The 16,144-nt window shown below is 38.4% G+C and overlaps 1 protein-coding gene across 2 annotated transcripts in view; it reads right to left on the bottom strand.

The window, feature by feature from the left end:
- Window positions 1–16,144, bottom strand: part of Copg2 (COPI coat complex subunit gamma 2) — a 117,296-nt gene that overhangs the window by 61,365 nt on the left and 39,787 nt on the right. For both annotated transcript variants that reach the window (XM_005086474.4, XM_040728609.1), the window contains one exon: window positions 15,107–15,264. In XM_005086474.4, the coding sequence (XP_005086531.2) occupies window positions 15,107–15,264 (158 nt within the window). The remainder of the gene's footprint in view (window positions 1–15,106; window positions 15,265–16,144) is intronic.

Genomic DNA, 16,144 nt, shown 5'->3' with positions numbered 1-16,144 from the left:
GAAGGCTCATGCTTTATCCCTGATTACTGAGGTGACTGAGGACTAACTTTCATCAATGGATTCATGCACTGAGTTCATAGGGAATGAACTACTAGGATGAAGGGCCTTCCTGGAGGAACTAGGTTAGTAGGGTATGCCTTTGAAAGGTTATCATGTTCTGGTCCCTTTCTGTATGACTGGCTCCTACAACCATGAACTGAGACAGTTTTTCCATCACATGCTCCCCTCCACAGTGCTCTGTCTTACCATGCATGGGCCCAGAAGCAATGGACCAACACAACCATAGACTCAAACCTTCAAAACCAAAAGCCAAGATAAATCTTTCTTTTGTTTTCAGATTTTTATCTCAATGACAAAAAGCTAATTAATAAATCATGTTAGAATTCCTGATTCTTATAATGGCCTTGATGCAAGTCTCCTAAGAATAAACAAACTCCACTAAAAAGAAAGAGAAGTAACCCTTGTTCAGATTATACAGACACAGAGAGAAATAAGGATGAAAAACAAGACCTGAAAAAACTCTTGTGCCGAAGAACAAAAGATTTGACTCTAGCATACATCTACATTTTGTAATGCTACTAAACTCAGTATGGTGGTGGCTCAGGTACTGTAACTGACAGCAGTGGGAAATAGGCCAAAAATCGGTCAAAGCATGTAAGGAAATCTAGTTTTACCATAAAACTGGTATTATAAGTAGTAGACACAGACTCATTTCAACAAATGATACTGAATCTATTGGCTTTCAGATGAGAGGGAAAAGTAAGTTGCTACTTTATATCATATCTAGAAAACAAATCCAGGTAGGATACAGACCCAAAGCATGAAAACTAAAACTATAATGCTTGAAATAACACAGAAAATATATTTATGAACTTGGAATTCAAGTAAGACAACAAAAACAATATTCTTTCAATAAACTACCAATAAACTTAAATTGTCTTATGTTTAAGTAGTTCTTTCTGTTCATCAAAGATATCAGAAAAAGAATCTGTAATATTTATAATCAATGAAGAACTTCTATTATTACATATTAAGAATTCCTAATAATCAATGGGAAGAACAGATAATAAAATTAAAACCACTGGGTAAGAGTCAAGAACAGGTGTTTTCATATTAAAGAAATCCAAATGAACAGTAAACTCAGAAACAGAGTGCCAAGAGAACCAAATCACCTTTTAAATGCCTATGTTTACTTCCACAGACAAGGCTACTCTCAGATTCACTCAGAGAAGCCTTTCCTAGCAGCTAATGTATGATGGGGGATGTCCTTCTGTATATGTTTCTCTTATTGGTTGATAAATAAAACACTGTTCAGCTAATGAGGCAGGAAGATAGGCAGGACTAGGAGATGAGGAGAATTCTGGGAAAGGTAGGCAGAAAGACTTGCCATGTAAGAACCAGGAAGAAAGGATGTACCAGGCATTCTCCGGTAAGATAAGACCATGTGGAAATACATAGATTAATAGAAATGGGTTAATAATTAAGACAGAGCTAGCCAATTAGAAGCCCTAGTCACCAGCCAATAGTTTTATAATTATTATGGCATCTATGTGTTTATTTGGGGTGAGACGACTGTGGGAAGCCCTGCAGCAAATGTAGATGAATGAAGAGATCTATGGCCACATAGAATGCTAAGAACACTTGAGGGCTCAGACCTAAATGAGGCATTTATATTACTCCCCAAAGTTCAGGGAACACTGCAAAAGAGGGGCAGATAGAATCTAAGAGCCAGAAGATAGGAGATAGGGAAAAGAGTAAGAAATACCATCTTCCAATTATAACAAGTCCATGTAGATCTGGATTCACAGCAGTTGAGTCTATAGACACTGGGCCTACACATCAGGTCTTCCTAACAGTTGGCTATGAGAAGGGAAGAATGGGCTCACTAGGCCCTACCACTTATTTTTGAATTATTGGCAAACAACACAGAATCTGGGATAGTATTCAGTTGTTTGCATATCCATGGGTGAGCCCACTAGCTTCTAATGGATAGTTCCAAACTCATGATCATAGAGAGAAACAGCCCTAGCTAACCACTGTGGGACACAAAAACAAAGCAAAAGTCATGAATATGAGGAAGAGACTTGTAAGTAAAAAAGAAGGCTGACAGGAGTAGCAAGGGAATAAGAAAGGGAGTGGGACAGTTAATCAGAAACTGTCAAAGAACAAAATAAAACATTAAAAAACTGTCCAAATTACACATCAAAACCACAACAAAGAAAAATGTAAACTTAATGATGAGAATGAGTAGCATTTTATAAAACAATGGTAAAACAACAACTATTAGTCTGTATTACCATCATTATGACAAATATACCCAACAAAAACATCACAGGGAAGGAAAGATTTATTGTGGATTACAGTTTTAAAGAGAACAGTCAATTTCTGCTTGGTCCCATATACTCTGGAAGAAAATTATGGCAGGATGTATGTGAGGGAGGAGATTGTTCACCTTATACAGTCAGGAAGCAGAGAGTGAAAACCGGACTATGGACCAAGACCTTCAAAAGTATGCCCCAGTAACTTACTTCCTCCAACGAGGCCTTTACCTCCTAAAGTTTCTAGAGCCTCCCAAATCAGCACCACTAGCAACAGGCCAAGTTTCAATCCAAAGGAAAGAGGGCATTTTTGTATTCAGATCACAATATTAGTATACAAAAGAATGAAATTGAACCTCTACTTTGTATCATATTAAAAACTACTTCCAGGGGCTGGAGAGATGACTCAGTAGTTAAGAGTACTATCTGTTCTTCCAGAGGACCCAGGTTCAATTCCCAGCACCCACATGACAGCTCACAACTGTCTGTAATGCTAGTTCCAGGGAATCTGACATACATGCAGGCAAAAACAACAACAACAACAACAAAAAAAAAACCAAAAAACAAAAAAACTCAACAACAAAAAAACCAATATAAATAAGACTAAATAAATCATTTTAAAAAGTTTTTTAAAATTACTTCAAAATAAGATAAAGACTCTAAATTTCTAAGATAAAACTCTGAAAATAAATCTTTGTGACCTTGGGATTAGGCAATAGTTTTTCTTTTCTTAGTTGTAATACCAAAACCATAAACAAGCAAAGATAACATTTATAAATTAGGCTTGACCAAAATTCAAAACTTCTGTGGACAAAAGAACACTATGAAAAAAGTAAAAAGAATTCAGGGTTAGGTTAGAATTGGAGAAAATATTTGCAAATTATGTATCTGATAAAGGTACCGTATTCAAAATGCATAAAGTCAACCTCAACTTTAAATGGGTAAAGATTTCAAACAGAGATTTTCTCCAAAGATGATACATAAGTGACCACTAAATACATAAAAGATATCAACATCATTAGTAATTAGGGAAAGGCAAATTAAAACAAGTAAATTTATACAACCTCTTCATTGTTGGGGTCCATAGTGGCTCCATTCTATACTGACTTAAAGTCAGGGAGTTCAAACCTATCCTTGCTCCTTGAAGGTTAAAGGCCTGACACCTAAGGAGTAAGGTGTGGCTACTGAAGGATGTTTGACCTAAGGTGTGAATGTCTTACCAAATAACAGAATACTTGATCTAAGATGTGGTGAGAATTAAGGAAGTAATTACTGTTTGTTCCTTATAACATAGTAAATAAGTCTTTTGCATCCCCCCCCTTTTGGTTGGGGTATATAAGAACTTTGAGCAATAAACTTAAGGTGGATCCCAGTATTCACTGTACGCCCTCCCAACTCTATCTTTCACACTCCCTCTCAGGCACAGACCAGACAGGTTGGCTGGACCCGACACTTAATGCTTACTAGGACAGGTCTACTGAAACAGATAATGATGAGAACTCTAACACATTGCTGACAAACTGCTATAAGGTATAGCCCCTTTGGAAAACAGTTTGGCAGTGCCTTCAAATGTTTAACACAGAGTTAACTGCAGTTCCACTACTAGGTATATACCCATAAGAACTGAAACATACATTCATATTAGAAATTATACAAGCTGGGCCAGGCATGGTGGTATGCACCTTTCATTCCAGCACTCAGGAGGCAGAGACAGGTGGTTTTGTATGAATTTCAGAACAGCCAAGGTTACAAATTGAGACCCTGTCTCTCTATCTCTCTGTCTCTGTCTGTGTGTGTGTGTCTCTCTCTCTCACTGACTCACACACACACACACACACAAAGAAAAAAATTACATAATTTAAAATAGCATTCTCATAATATCCCAAAGTGAACACAATCCTAATGTTCCCAAATAAATGGATAAATGGATTATAGTTCCTTTACATAATGGAGTAAGTAGTATTCAGCTATTGAAAAGAAAGACTGACACTTTCACAATACAGATGTGCATTGACACACTACACCGAGAGAAAAAAGCCAGAAACAAGAGGCTGTATAGGTATGATTCCATTTATGAGCAATGTACAGACTGGTAGATACATGGAGATTCAAAACAATAAACGTTTTCCAGCTTTCTAGGGGCAGAGGAAAGGAAGAATGAAGAGTAATTGTTAATTGAATTAGGACTTCTTTGTGATGGTGAGCTAACTTTTAGAATATATTAAAACACGAAATCCTCCATTTTCAAAAGCAGCTACAGCTCACAAAACTATATAAGGTACTTCTTCACTTAGAAGTTTTACAATCCAAAGCCTCAGAAAATTTCCCTTTCCCATGGAATGTGTGTTGAAACAACCATTTTGGAAAAACAGTCTGGTGTTATCACAGAGGTATATATAACAATGATCTTACATTGCCACACTTCTTACATACTGTAAAGAGTGTGTGCTTAACCATGAAAATAGGGCTATGGAGACTGTCATGGTTTGAATATGTTCCTTAGACATTCATGCATTGAAAACTTAACCCTCAGATCCGTATGTTAATGCTATTTACAGTGGTACCTCTGGGAGGTTATTACAACTAGATGGCATTATGAGGGTTGGGCCATATGACAAGAGTAATGTTGTAAGAGAAGATACCTCAAGTAACACCTCCCCTCTGTCTCACCATGTGAGGTAGCAAGAAGGCTTTCCAGATGCTGAGCAAATGCCAGTGGCAGCAGGCTTTTGCCTTCCCAACCAGTAGAACCGAGTCATCCAACATCTCTTAGAACAAATTTCTTTGTCTTAGATACAGATGCTCCTTAACTTACAATTATAAATGAAGACAATATAACTCAAAAGTCCTTTATGCCTATCTGCAAACATTATAGCTTCATAGCACATCACTCCTGAGTGTATTTCTCCACTCATCTTGCATGCTAGGAGCTATGGCTCATTGCTGCTGTCGCTGTTCATCATAAAGTATCCTATTGAAGGCCTGGGGAAAGGGTTACCCCGTGTGTATTGGTATCACCTACCATCAAGAAAAAAAAATTCCCAAGTCAAACTATCATAAATTGAGGACCATCTCTACGTATTTTTATAGCAGCAAAACTGAAGATAGGAGCAGTGTGAGACAGGAAGCTATTTAGAGCCGCTTTATTCATAAGTGCCAAAACAGAAAATAATCCAGATATCCATTCTTGGAAGAATGAGCTGGGAAATATGTCTAAATGGATAGCTATAAACAAAACCAAGTGTGATTCTTACAATAAAATTCAAGGTAAAAAAAGAGACACAAAATACAACATGAATCTATCAATAAAATGTTCAGAGCAATATGAAAAATCTTCAGTTTTTAGGAATGGATCTAGAGGGAGTAAAAAAATATAAAGAAAGAAAAGCAAAGAACTGTGTGCTTTAAATGTCATATTAGTTTTTCTTCTGGAGATCAATAGTTAAAACCAAGTTACATACGTAAAGCTAGTGTCAGAGCACTAGAAATAATATGCTATTTCCTAAATAGTACATAATCATTCAGTCATATACATACAACTAAGTTTTTCAAAATCCGTATGTACCTTATCATTTTTTAAATAATTACTTTTTATTTTTTAATGTGTATTAGTGTTTTGCCCGAATGTATGTCTGTCTGATGGTGTCAAATCCAGAACTAGCATTACAGACAGTTGTAAGTTGCCGTGTGGGTGCTGGGAATTGAACCTGGGTCGTCTGGAAGAACAGTCAGTACCCTTAACCTCTGAGTCGTTTCTCTAGCCCCTCTTATAATTTTTAATTAAAAAAAAGTTAAATAACATTGGATAGCATCTTAAATATGAAGGCAATCTGATTATTAGTGACATACAGATCAACCTACTGTTTTTGTTTTGTTGTTGTTGTTTGTTTTTTTGAGACAGGGTTTCTCTGTATTATTTTGTAGGCTGTCCTGGAATTCACTCTGTAAACCAGGCTGGCCTTGAATTCACAGAGATCCACCTGCCTCTGCCTCCTGAGTGCTGGGATTAAAGGTACATAACACCACTGCCAGTACTGTTTTCTTTTTTTTTTTTATCTGAGCCTCTTTCAATAGGTAATACATAGGATATAATGATAAATTATGTATTTTGTGTACTAGACAGCCCATGAAGACGGGCTCACCAAGTACACACGGTTGACTATTCCAATCCTCTATAGTTTCCTTGCACATTATTGCATCAGGACGATATAGAAAAGTGACACACACCACTTCCAAGATTAGGTTACAATCACTGCGGTTTCCAAGTTAGGCTCTCTCCCTTATGCACTTTCTTTGGGAAAGGATAGCTGTGATGCTAAGTGGACACTGAACAGCCGATAAAAAGTTCTCCAAGAGCTGGGCGTTGGAGCTTGAGAGCTATCAAACACAATGACACTTCCGTCCTGTCCCCTGCTACCATGCAACACTTTATCCCCTAGCAACCTTCAGTCGTGTCTTTGTGCCTTTTTTGTTTTTGTTTTTTGCTTTTAAAATGTTGAAAAGTTCCGAAACAATACAGAGAAACCCTGTCTTGTAAAAACCAAAAAAAAAAAAATGTTGAAAAGTTTTTATTCAATTTTCGCTCTTAATTACTGCTTTAGTTTGAACATATCCATCAAAGTTCATGAATGGGAAATTTAGACTCTAATAGAAAACTGTTAAGAGGTGAAACTTTAAAGACAACCTGGCCATGTAGACTATTCTTTTTTTTTGAGGCTGGATATGGTTATGATTCTTTTTTCCCATTTTTATATTTTTATATTTCTCTGTATTGCTTTGGAGGCTGTCTTGCGCCACCAACACCTGGCTCCCATCATTTTTTTAGTGGCTGTTAACACAGCAGATTAGTTACCAGAAAAGAGACATACTAACAAAAAGATTTTGCTTCCTTTTACTTTTCTTTTTCAAATGAACATGGGGCTCAAGGATAATACCTCTGCCTTGTTTGATGTAGCACACACACCATTGCCAGATGTTGGTGCCGTGTCCTTGGACATGCCAGTTCCCAATCAATAGATCAAATAAAATATCCTTTATAATCTACTCAGTTTCTCATCCTGTATTGCAAAAGCAGAAAATGGATCAAGAAAATTAATAACCAATACATTTTTTGGGTCAAAGTTTAATTATAATTTCCTTCCCAAACAAAAACAGCATACTTTCATTTCTAATACCCCATTCTAATCACCACCTATTATGCTGTGATCTCTAGAATCACAGAGTACTATTGTAGTTTAAGTCATTTTTAAGAGTGATTTAGAGCTAAGAAGATGGCTCAGTGGATAAAGTGCATGTCACCAAGTGTGAAGACCAAAGTCTGGGTCTCCAAGACTACATAAAAGCTATATGGGAGTATCAGCTAGCCTGTAACCCAGGTTCTCAGGAGACTGAGAAAGGGAAGGCCTCAGGGAAGCTGGCTAACTAGAGTAGGTGAATCAGTAAGCTCTGGGCTCAGTGAGAGATTCTGTCCCAGTAAATAAGTAGAACTCAATCAAGGAAGGCATCTCAAGTAAGTAAGTGGAAATGAACCAAGGAAGACATCTGATATAAATTTCTGGCCTCCACAGGAACATGTGTACATGCCCTACCTGTGTGCACATGCACTCACCCATGAGAACATGCATACACATCCCAACACTGAAAAACTTTGAGTTAGAAATACCAACTTCTGGGCTGGGAGATGACTTGGTGGGTAAAGTGTTTGCTAAGAGCAAAGACCTGAGTGTGGATCCCTAGAACACACATAAAGTCAGGCACAGTAGCACACCTCAGTAGTCCTGGTGGTCCTAAGGCAAGATAGGAGGCAGAGACAGAAGAGCAGGAAGCTTGTGGGTAAGCTACTGTGGCATACACAGCAGTGAACATGTCGTGTAAGCCTTAGTTTGAAGCATGTGTATGGCAACCCACAACTACCCTGGCAGTCAAACCTGACAACAGTCCCCAATGATTCTTGCATCCCTCTATCTGTTCCTTTTAATATGGCTAACCTTTCTATCCAACAGAAATGTTGGCATGTTTAGGACTAGACCAGAAAAAAAAAAGATGCACTTTTTTTCTGTTCTGGAGGACACCAGAGCTGTGAGGACACTCAAGCAATACCATGGAGAGGCATACATGGCAAAGAGCTGAGGTAGCTCTGCTGACAGAACACCAGTATAATAATTCAGAAGCCAAATTTTCAGCCTCCAAGATGACTGCAAGTGCAGGGGAACCCCAATCACCGAGTAGCTATCTGAGTATGATGGAAAGTGACTATGATACTTTGGGAGGAAGAGGCAAGTGAATCAGTAATTCAAGACCAGCTTGGGTTGCATAGTGAGCTCAAGGCCAACCTGGGCTAACACAATAACTTACCTCAAAAAACAGACGACAGAAAATAAGGAAAGAAGAAAAAAGATAAAGAAAAAAAAGTCACAGAAATTGTTTGAGAAAATAAATGTTTATTGTTTGATGTTACCTTAGTCTGGCAAACTTTAGACTAATTTGTTATGTAACAATTGATAATACATTATGTGATTCTTAAGGGAATTATTACTAGATTAACATGATAAGAAAAATAAGTATTTCAAGAACTCCAGAAGCAACTTCAGGCTACCTTACAAATACTACCTCAAAGACAATCACTATTTTCTTTCTGCTTTTTGGTTTTGTTTTGGTTTGAGGTTTTGATTTTTGGTTTTTTGAAAAAGAATTTCTCTGTGTAGCCTTGGCTGTCCTGGAACTCACTCTGTAGATCAGGCTGGCCTCAAACTCATAGAAAGCCACCTGCCTCTACCTCCTGAGTGCTGGGATTAAAGATATGGGCCACCACTGCCTGGTTTATTTTCTTTTTTTCTGATGGCACTAAACTGAAACCTAGGACTTCATGCATGCTAGACAAGTGCTCTGTACTGAGCCAAACTTCCAGTCCTATCTTAACCTTTAATATTAGCTTTATCTACTAAATCTGAAATAATTATCAGTGAGCCAAGTATGACGGCATATGCCCATAATCCCAGTATTCTGCTGAAAGAGGCTTGAGGCATGAGGGCCATTGTGAGTTCCAGGCTAGACTTGTGATACACAGTGAGACTCCATTTCAACCTCTTCCCACTGAAATTAACATAAATGAAATCTCACACCCGTCCCTGTGCTGCTGTTTGAACTGCTGCAGACTGAACCTGTGGTCTTCCAGATGCTCTACCATTGAACCACATCCCAGGCCCAGAATGCATCCTTTTGTGAATGACCTCTCAGTCAGATTTATCCATGTGGTTGCATTCAAAAGTAATTTTTCATTTCTATTGTATATTATTTGCATGAACACACCATAATTTATTTCTGAATCCTAACACTGATGGACATTTGGACTGCTCCATCTTAAGATTAAGCCTGCTTATATGTCTTTTCATATAGTATATGCATTTATGTTTGGTATTTATAAAATTGAGGGTTTTTTTTCTATAGACTCATGAATACAGGTCATTTTAAAGAGATGACATTATTATAATATTGGATATTTCAATACAAAAAAATGCAACATACACTTTGATTTTTTTCAAGTAACACATTAAATAATATCTTATAATTTTCTGTGTAGAGACACACACAATTTTTTGACAAATTGATTCCTACTGACTTTATTTCAATAGGAATATAAATCATGCTATTTTCTCACAGTTCTGCCTCATTTATTGGTTGCCTGAATAAGAAATAAACTGAGGCTGGAGAGGTGGCTCATCAGTTTAGAGCACTGCCTGCTCTTCCAGAGGTTTGAGTTTAAGTCCCAGCAACCACATGGTGGCTCCTAACTCTGGTGCTGCAGTTCCAGAGGATCTGACCCACTTCCTAGCTTTCATTGACATGGCAACACACATGATCCCAGACATACAAGCTGGGCAAAACACTCATATGCATTAAATTAAAAAAAAGAAAAGAAAAAGAAACAAACTGATTTTGGATACCAGTCCTTTATCTAGAAAACCTGGTAATCTCATGGTTTAATTACAAAAGATGATAGGGATTACTTTATTTTAAGGGAGAGTCTCACTATATATGACCAGAATACAGGGGCACAGCAAGAGTCAGCTAGAGTTAGGGAGTGCTTATACAAGCTGTATCCTTGGTACTCTCTCTTCTTGGAAAACCATCAATATAATCACGTGGATTCCACACTGATGATTTTATTTAATCCCTAATCACTTCTCAAAGGCTCCATCTCTAGACATCACAGTTAAATCAACTTTCTAAGTTTTACTTCTATTATCTAATTTATGTAAATATATATATGTATGTATAAGTATGTATGTATTATGTATGTATTTTGAAACAGTGTCTGTCTTATTCTATAGGCCAGACTAACCTGAAACTCATTATGAAGTCCAGACTACTGCCTCAGCCTCTCCAATCTAGGATTTAGACATGTAAACCACTATACCCTGCTCCAACCTTTTTGAGTGGGGCACACTCAAAGCAGTATATCTATATTAGGGACCATTCTCTAGAGGAAAAGAATCTATAGAGTATATACAAATCATTACATTGGAGCAAGACAGTCCAACAATGGCCGTGTGTACACTGTAGAAGCAGAGACTGAGTAGCTGCTCAGTCCATGAAACTGCACATCGCAGCATGTCAGTTCAGCCCTGGAGGTCTGAGCTCCCTAGAAAGTCACCTGTACTTGGAGTTTGTTGAGAGTCCAAAGATGACTATGATCTCAACAGAGAACAGCAAAAGCAACAGTGATAGACACACCCAGGAAGGAGCAGAGAAAGCAGGCTGGTGCGGGTTTTTCAAGTATTTCTTTTCTCTTCCCACTGTAGATCTGACTAAAAGCAGATAGATAAGTATTTTGAATCCCTGGTAGTGGGTTTCTCCACCAATGCAATGAGCCAAATCAAGATGAATTAATAAGACCAGTGTTAATCTGAGCAAACACTCCCGGGTGATCTCAAGGAAAGCAGGAGAGAAATCATACCACTGGTCTAGGGACCAGGTCTTAAATACCCTGTAGGAGCAGACTTGAGATTTGGAGGAGTTACTGTATGGCTGGTTTTCTGAAAGGGGAGTGGGGTCTGGAATGGGGGAGAAGTGAGGCCTAAGCAGAGCTTCCAACTGAACACCTGTGTCTTACACTGTCTTGAAATTTCTTCTGCCAAAGAACTTGGTTTACTATTTCTGAATTCAGGCCACAGGTAGAGGAGCCAGATTCTTTTCTTTTTTTCCAGAATGTAATATGACTGGCCCCTGGCTCAATTCCCAATAGTCGTTATTCTCCATTGAAACCATATTAGCAAGGATTTCACTGTTCACATTTCTATGAGTCCCTGGTCTTCTATACATCTACCAGTATGGCTCTGCCTACAGCTTCCAGGGCTTCTCTATCCCACAGGCCCAAATTCTTCCAAATTTCTCCCACAAAGCAGTTCCGGCAGGGTGGAGGTGGTGCTCACCTTTAAGCCCAGCACTCAGGCAGAGGGATCTCTTGAGTTCAAGGCCAGTCTTATCTACATAGCTCCAGGACAATCAGAACTATATAGAGAGACCCTGCCTCAAACAAACAACAGTTCCAAAGTAACTGGGACACATAGTTAGGTAGTCTCAGCAACAGCCCTACTTTCTGGAATCAGTAATTTTCCTTATTGCTTATTTCCATGACAAACCAAATGAAGAAGGGTTTACAGTGGCTCACAGTTTACCATGACAGTGGAAGTGGCTCCAGCTGTGGCAGCAGGACTATCAGCAGCTGGAAACATTCTTCCCAAGGTCAGCTCACACTCTGGGAACCCCAGCCCACATTTAGCTAGGTCTTCTCTCCACAGAGTTAAACCTCTCTAAAGCATCCTCACAGACGCACCCAGAGGAGTGTTTCCTAGGTGATCTAAACCTATCAAGCTGACAATGATGAAGAACCATTACAGAAACTGTCCCTTTTACTCTCATCTCCTTACTCTGACATGCTGTGCTGTCTTTGGTTCCCATCTTTTGGCTCACTCTTACTCATTCTACCTGATTTCTCTAGCTCCCTGTGTCTGCAGTGATGTTTATCTCTTCAAATACTCACTTTGCCCCTTCCCTTTTCTCTTTCTGAGTCACACTGAAGATACATTAGACTGTGACATTTTCTCCCAGGTTTCAAACATTCTATTCATTTCCCCCTTATTTTCTTCCTATATTTCAGCTTAGGTAGTTTCCACTGAGTTGTCTTCAAATTCTCTACTCTCTTTCCCAAGGAAAATAATTTACTATTGAGCCCCTCAAATACATTTTTATTTCTGATATTGTATTTTCATTCATTTTTTCAAGTCTCTACTGTTTGTAAAATTCCTTGCTCATTTTGCCCACTAAATCTTTAAACATTTTTGTAACAGTTGCTGTACTTTTTTTTGTTGTTGTTTTTGTTTTTTGAGACAGGGTTTTTCTGTATTGTTTTGGAGGCTGTCCTGGAACTCGCTCTGTAGACTAGGCTGGCCTCGAACTCACAGAGATACGCCTGTCTTTGCCTCCCCAGTGCTGGGATTAAAGGTGTGCACCACCAAAGCCTGGCGCTTTACATTTTTTATAAGTGTATAAGAGAATGTGAGTGTGTATGTGTCTGTAGGTACATGTTCATGTGTGTAGCAGCCAGAGAACAACTTCAGGTATCATTTTGCTATCTGTCGATTTTGTGGAGACAGTGTCCCTCACTGTCCTGAATTAGGGCACACATACATGAATTAGGAAAGGCTTTGGTGACACAGCTGTCTGAGTCATTTCTGCTCCTGTAAGTAACTTCCCACCCCACTCCTGTAAATAACCTCAATAAAACTCATTGGTTCACCAAACTGGACTTTGGTTGTATCCATACTTTGGTCTGTTGTTGTCAGTTTCCTATTGGGCATGAGTAGACATCTGTTCATGTCTCCCCAGGAAAAGTCTTATCACATAACATAATTGGCACCCAAACAGTCTGCACTTCCACTGACAGAGAGTCTGGGAAACAGGAAAGAACCTAAGAGAGATATGCATGGTACCGCAGAGAGGAGGAATGAGGCAAGATCTCCTGAACAGAGTGGGAACGGGGGGGGGGGGGGAGCTGGGAAGAGGGGGGAAGAAGAGGAGGAGAGAGGAGGTCATGGGGGAACAGGAAGCTGGTGATGCAGCTGTCTTTGAGTCATTTCTGCTCCTGTAAGTAACCTCTCACCCATAATCCTCTAAAACTCATTCATTTGCCAATTTGGACTTTGGTGGCATTATATTTTGGTCTGTCCTGAGTCCCCTATCTGGAGTGAATAGATATGTGTGTTATGTCTCGCCAGGAAAAGTTTTGTCACACAACAGAGAAGTAATATGATAAGCATCAGAAATAACCTGTTCACCTTGACATATCTGTACCTAGATGCTTGTATTGCCAGATGTTTAAAGAATCACTGCCACAGAACACTATTAGCCTGGGTTTGAGGTTGTCACAAAAGGTTTGTATGAAAACTACATTAGATGTGGTCAAGGATAATACTTTGCTCTTTAGTAATTTGTATACTGTCAATGTATATTACTTAAGTCATTACAATAATTCTGACAGATAAGTTACTTCACAGTTAAGGAAACTAACAAGTTATGGAGATGTTAAGCAGTTTAAGTCACAAGAGCCAGTTACCTCCAGGATCAAATTCTAGCCAGATGTGTCACATATGAAAACATAACAATTCTATCTATGATGTTTAAACATGTCTTTAAAGTTAAAAGAGTGGGAAACTGTCAGATTACTAGACGTGGTTCCAAAAGTTATAAAAGCTGTAAAGTCAGTCTCAAATACCAAAAAGCACTTCCATGAAAAATGCCATCTACCATAACCAGACAAGGTACCCTATGGTGAAACTTACTAAAGTAATCTAATACTCGATCTTCATTAAAGTCACACTCTTCTTACCTCTTTGCCCACTTTTGACTATTAAATTCACATACTGCTTATAAAAGTATAGTATAGACTGACATAAAATAATACTTAAAATGAGAAACTAGCAAGTCCTTTCTGTTATGAGAAGCCAGTAGCTAACCTAGGGCTCAGATGCTTTGACTTTAATCAAATTCAGCATGCTATATTCACTACTGACCTGAAATACAGATTATCAGGCTTCCCTTTTCAGCAATGCTTTGCTACTAAACTAGTATAGGGATCTTGGTGTTAACAGATCAAATGAGAAATCTACTTTAAAACTAACCCATAACTGGCCAGGTAGTAGTGCACACCTGTAATCCCAGCACTAGTGAGGCTGAGGCAAGAGTAGCCAACTTGGAGAGATCCTGTATGTAATTAAAAAAGGAAAAGCTCCAGCCATTTGGAATGATAATGCTTCTTTGCTCCAAGTTTGCTATACCTAGAAAGATCCCTACCACCTTCCTGTCCTTCCTCCAAGCCTCTAGGACTACTACAGTAGAGTATTACTGCTAAGTCCACGTGTAACTCACACTTACACAGCGACCTTGGGCAAATCATTCAATTTAGTTTTTCAACATTCTCTCTTATAAAAATACAAGACATGCAAGATGATTCTTAATGTCCCTCCTAGCCATTATGTTCAATAATCTGTACAACTTATGATCTATAGTAATTTTTTGTTCAGTATCAGTTTGTAGGTATATTACTAATAATCACTACATATATACACATTAAGGTAAAAAATTGTGTTACCTCCATTTCTTTTTAATTTGGAAAACATCAAACTCGAATCTGTCAACTTAGTGCTTCCCTAAAAATACTCATAAAGGAAATAAATTACATAAGGTACATTAACTTGTAAACTGAAACCAACTCAGTTTAGGGTACTTACCCATCCTCACTTTCTTTCAGTAAGCGACTAGCAATTCGAATCAGCATACAGTATGCAAACTGTGACTTGAGACCACATTTGGTGAACTTATTTAACATCTTGGAGACAGCAAGCCGATCATTCTTCCTCAGGTGATAAAGCACTCCCAGTGCGTGGTACTAGGAACAAGAAGACGTGCACCATGAGTTGAGGGCGATGACAAGACACCTACAGGAAGGACAACTGCAGGGAACTGGACAAAAGAGTTTCCAAAAAGATATTCAAGTCAAATGAACAAAATGCAGGATCTTTTTATATGGAATTAAACCCAGGGAACACTGAAAGAGTCTAATCTACTTCAGAAGTTGTAAATTCAGAGTAGACAAGTAAGAAAACGGTTGCATACAACCTGAAGCTAGATCTAGTGGATTCAACACTGGCTCTCACCCTCAGACCTAAGGTTTTGTAGCATCACAGATTCACTGCTTTATTTATAAACAGGGTTTTGTTGTATTCCCCAGGCTGGTCTCAAACTCATGAGCTCAAGTGGTCTTCCTACCTCAGCCTCCTGAGAGCTGTGACTACAAGCACATGCCACTATACCTGGTTCAAGGTCCCTTCAAGCGGCTTTAAATCTGTCACCATCTTAGCAAAGGATTAATCTCCTAAAATAGGCTAGGAGAGTGTTATTTGATACCAGTTAAAAATTTGATCAGAACCTTGTTTCTAATCTAAATTTAAAATTAAAAATAAATTTAAAAAATTTTGATCAGAATAACGTAGTAAATATCTTAAGATCTTTTTGATAAATTTCTTAATGTTTTATATAGTAAACATGACTTATTATTTTTAAAATGTCTGTTTATCAATGCCTAAGAAACGGAGTTTCCTTTTACACAAATTACACAAATAAAAGACTGGAATGTTTTGTGAATCCCTTTGGAATAAGAATGTCTATCTAAGCCAGGCGTCAGTGGCGCACGCCTTTAATCCCAGCACTCAGGAGGCAGAGGGAGGCAGATCTCTGTGAGTTTGAGACCATCCTAGTCTACAGAGTTC

Source organism: Mesocricetus auratus, unplaced genomic scaffold (assembly GCF_017639785.1).
Source record: "Mesocricetus auratus isolate SY011 unplaced genomic scaffold, BCM_Maur_2.0 Super-Scaffold_100019, whole genome shotgun sequence".
NCBI lineage: Eukaryota > Metazoa > Chordata > Mammalia > Rodentia > Cricetidae > Mesocricetus > Mesocricetus auratus.
The sequence above is the reverse complement of the archived record's forward strand: the minus strand, read 5'-3'. Positions and strand labels throughout refer to the sequence as shown.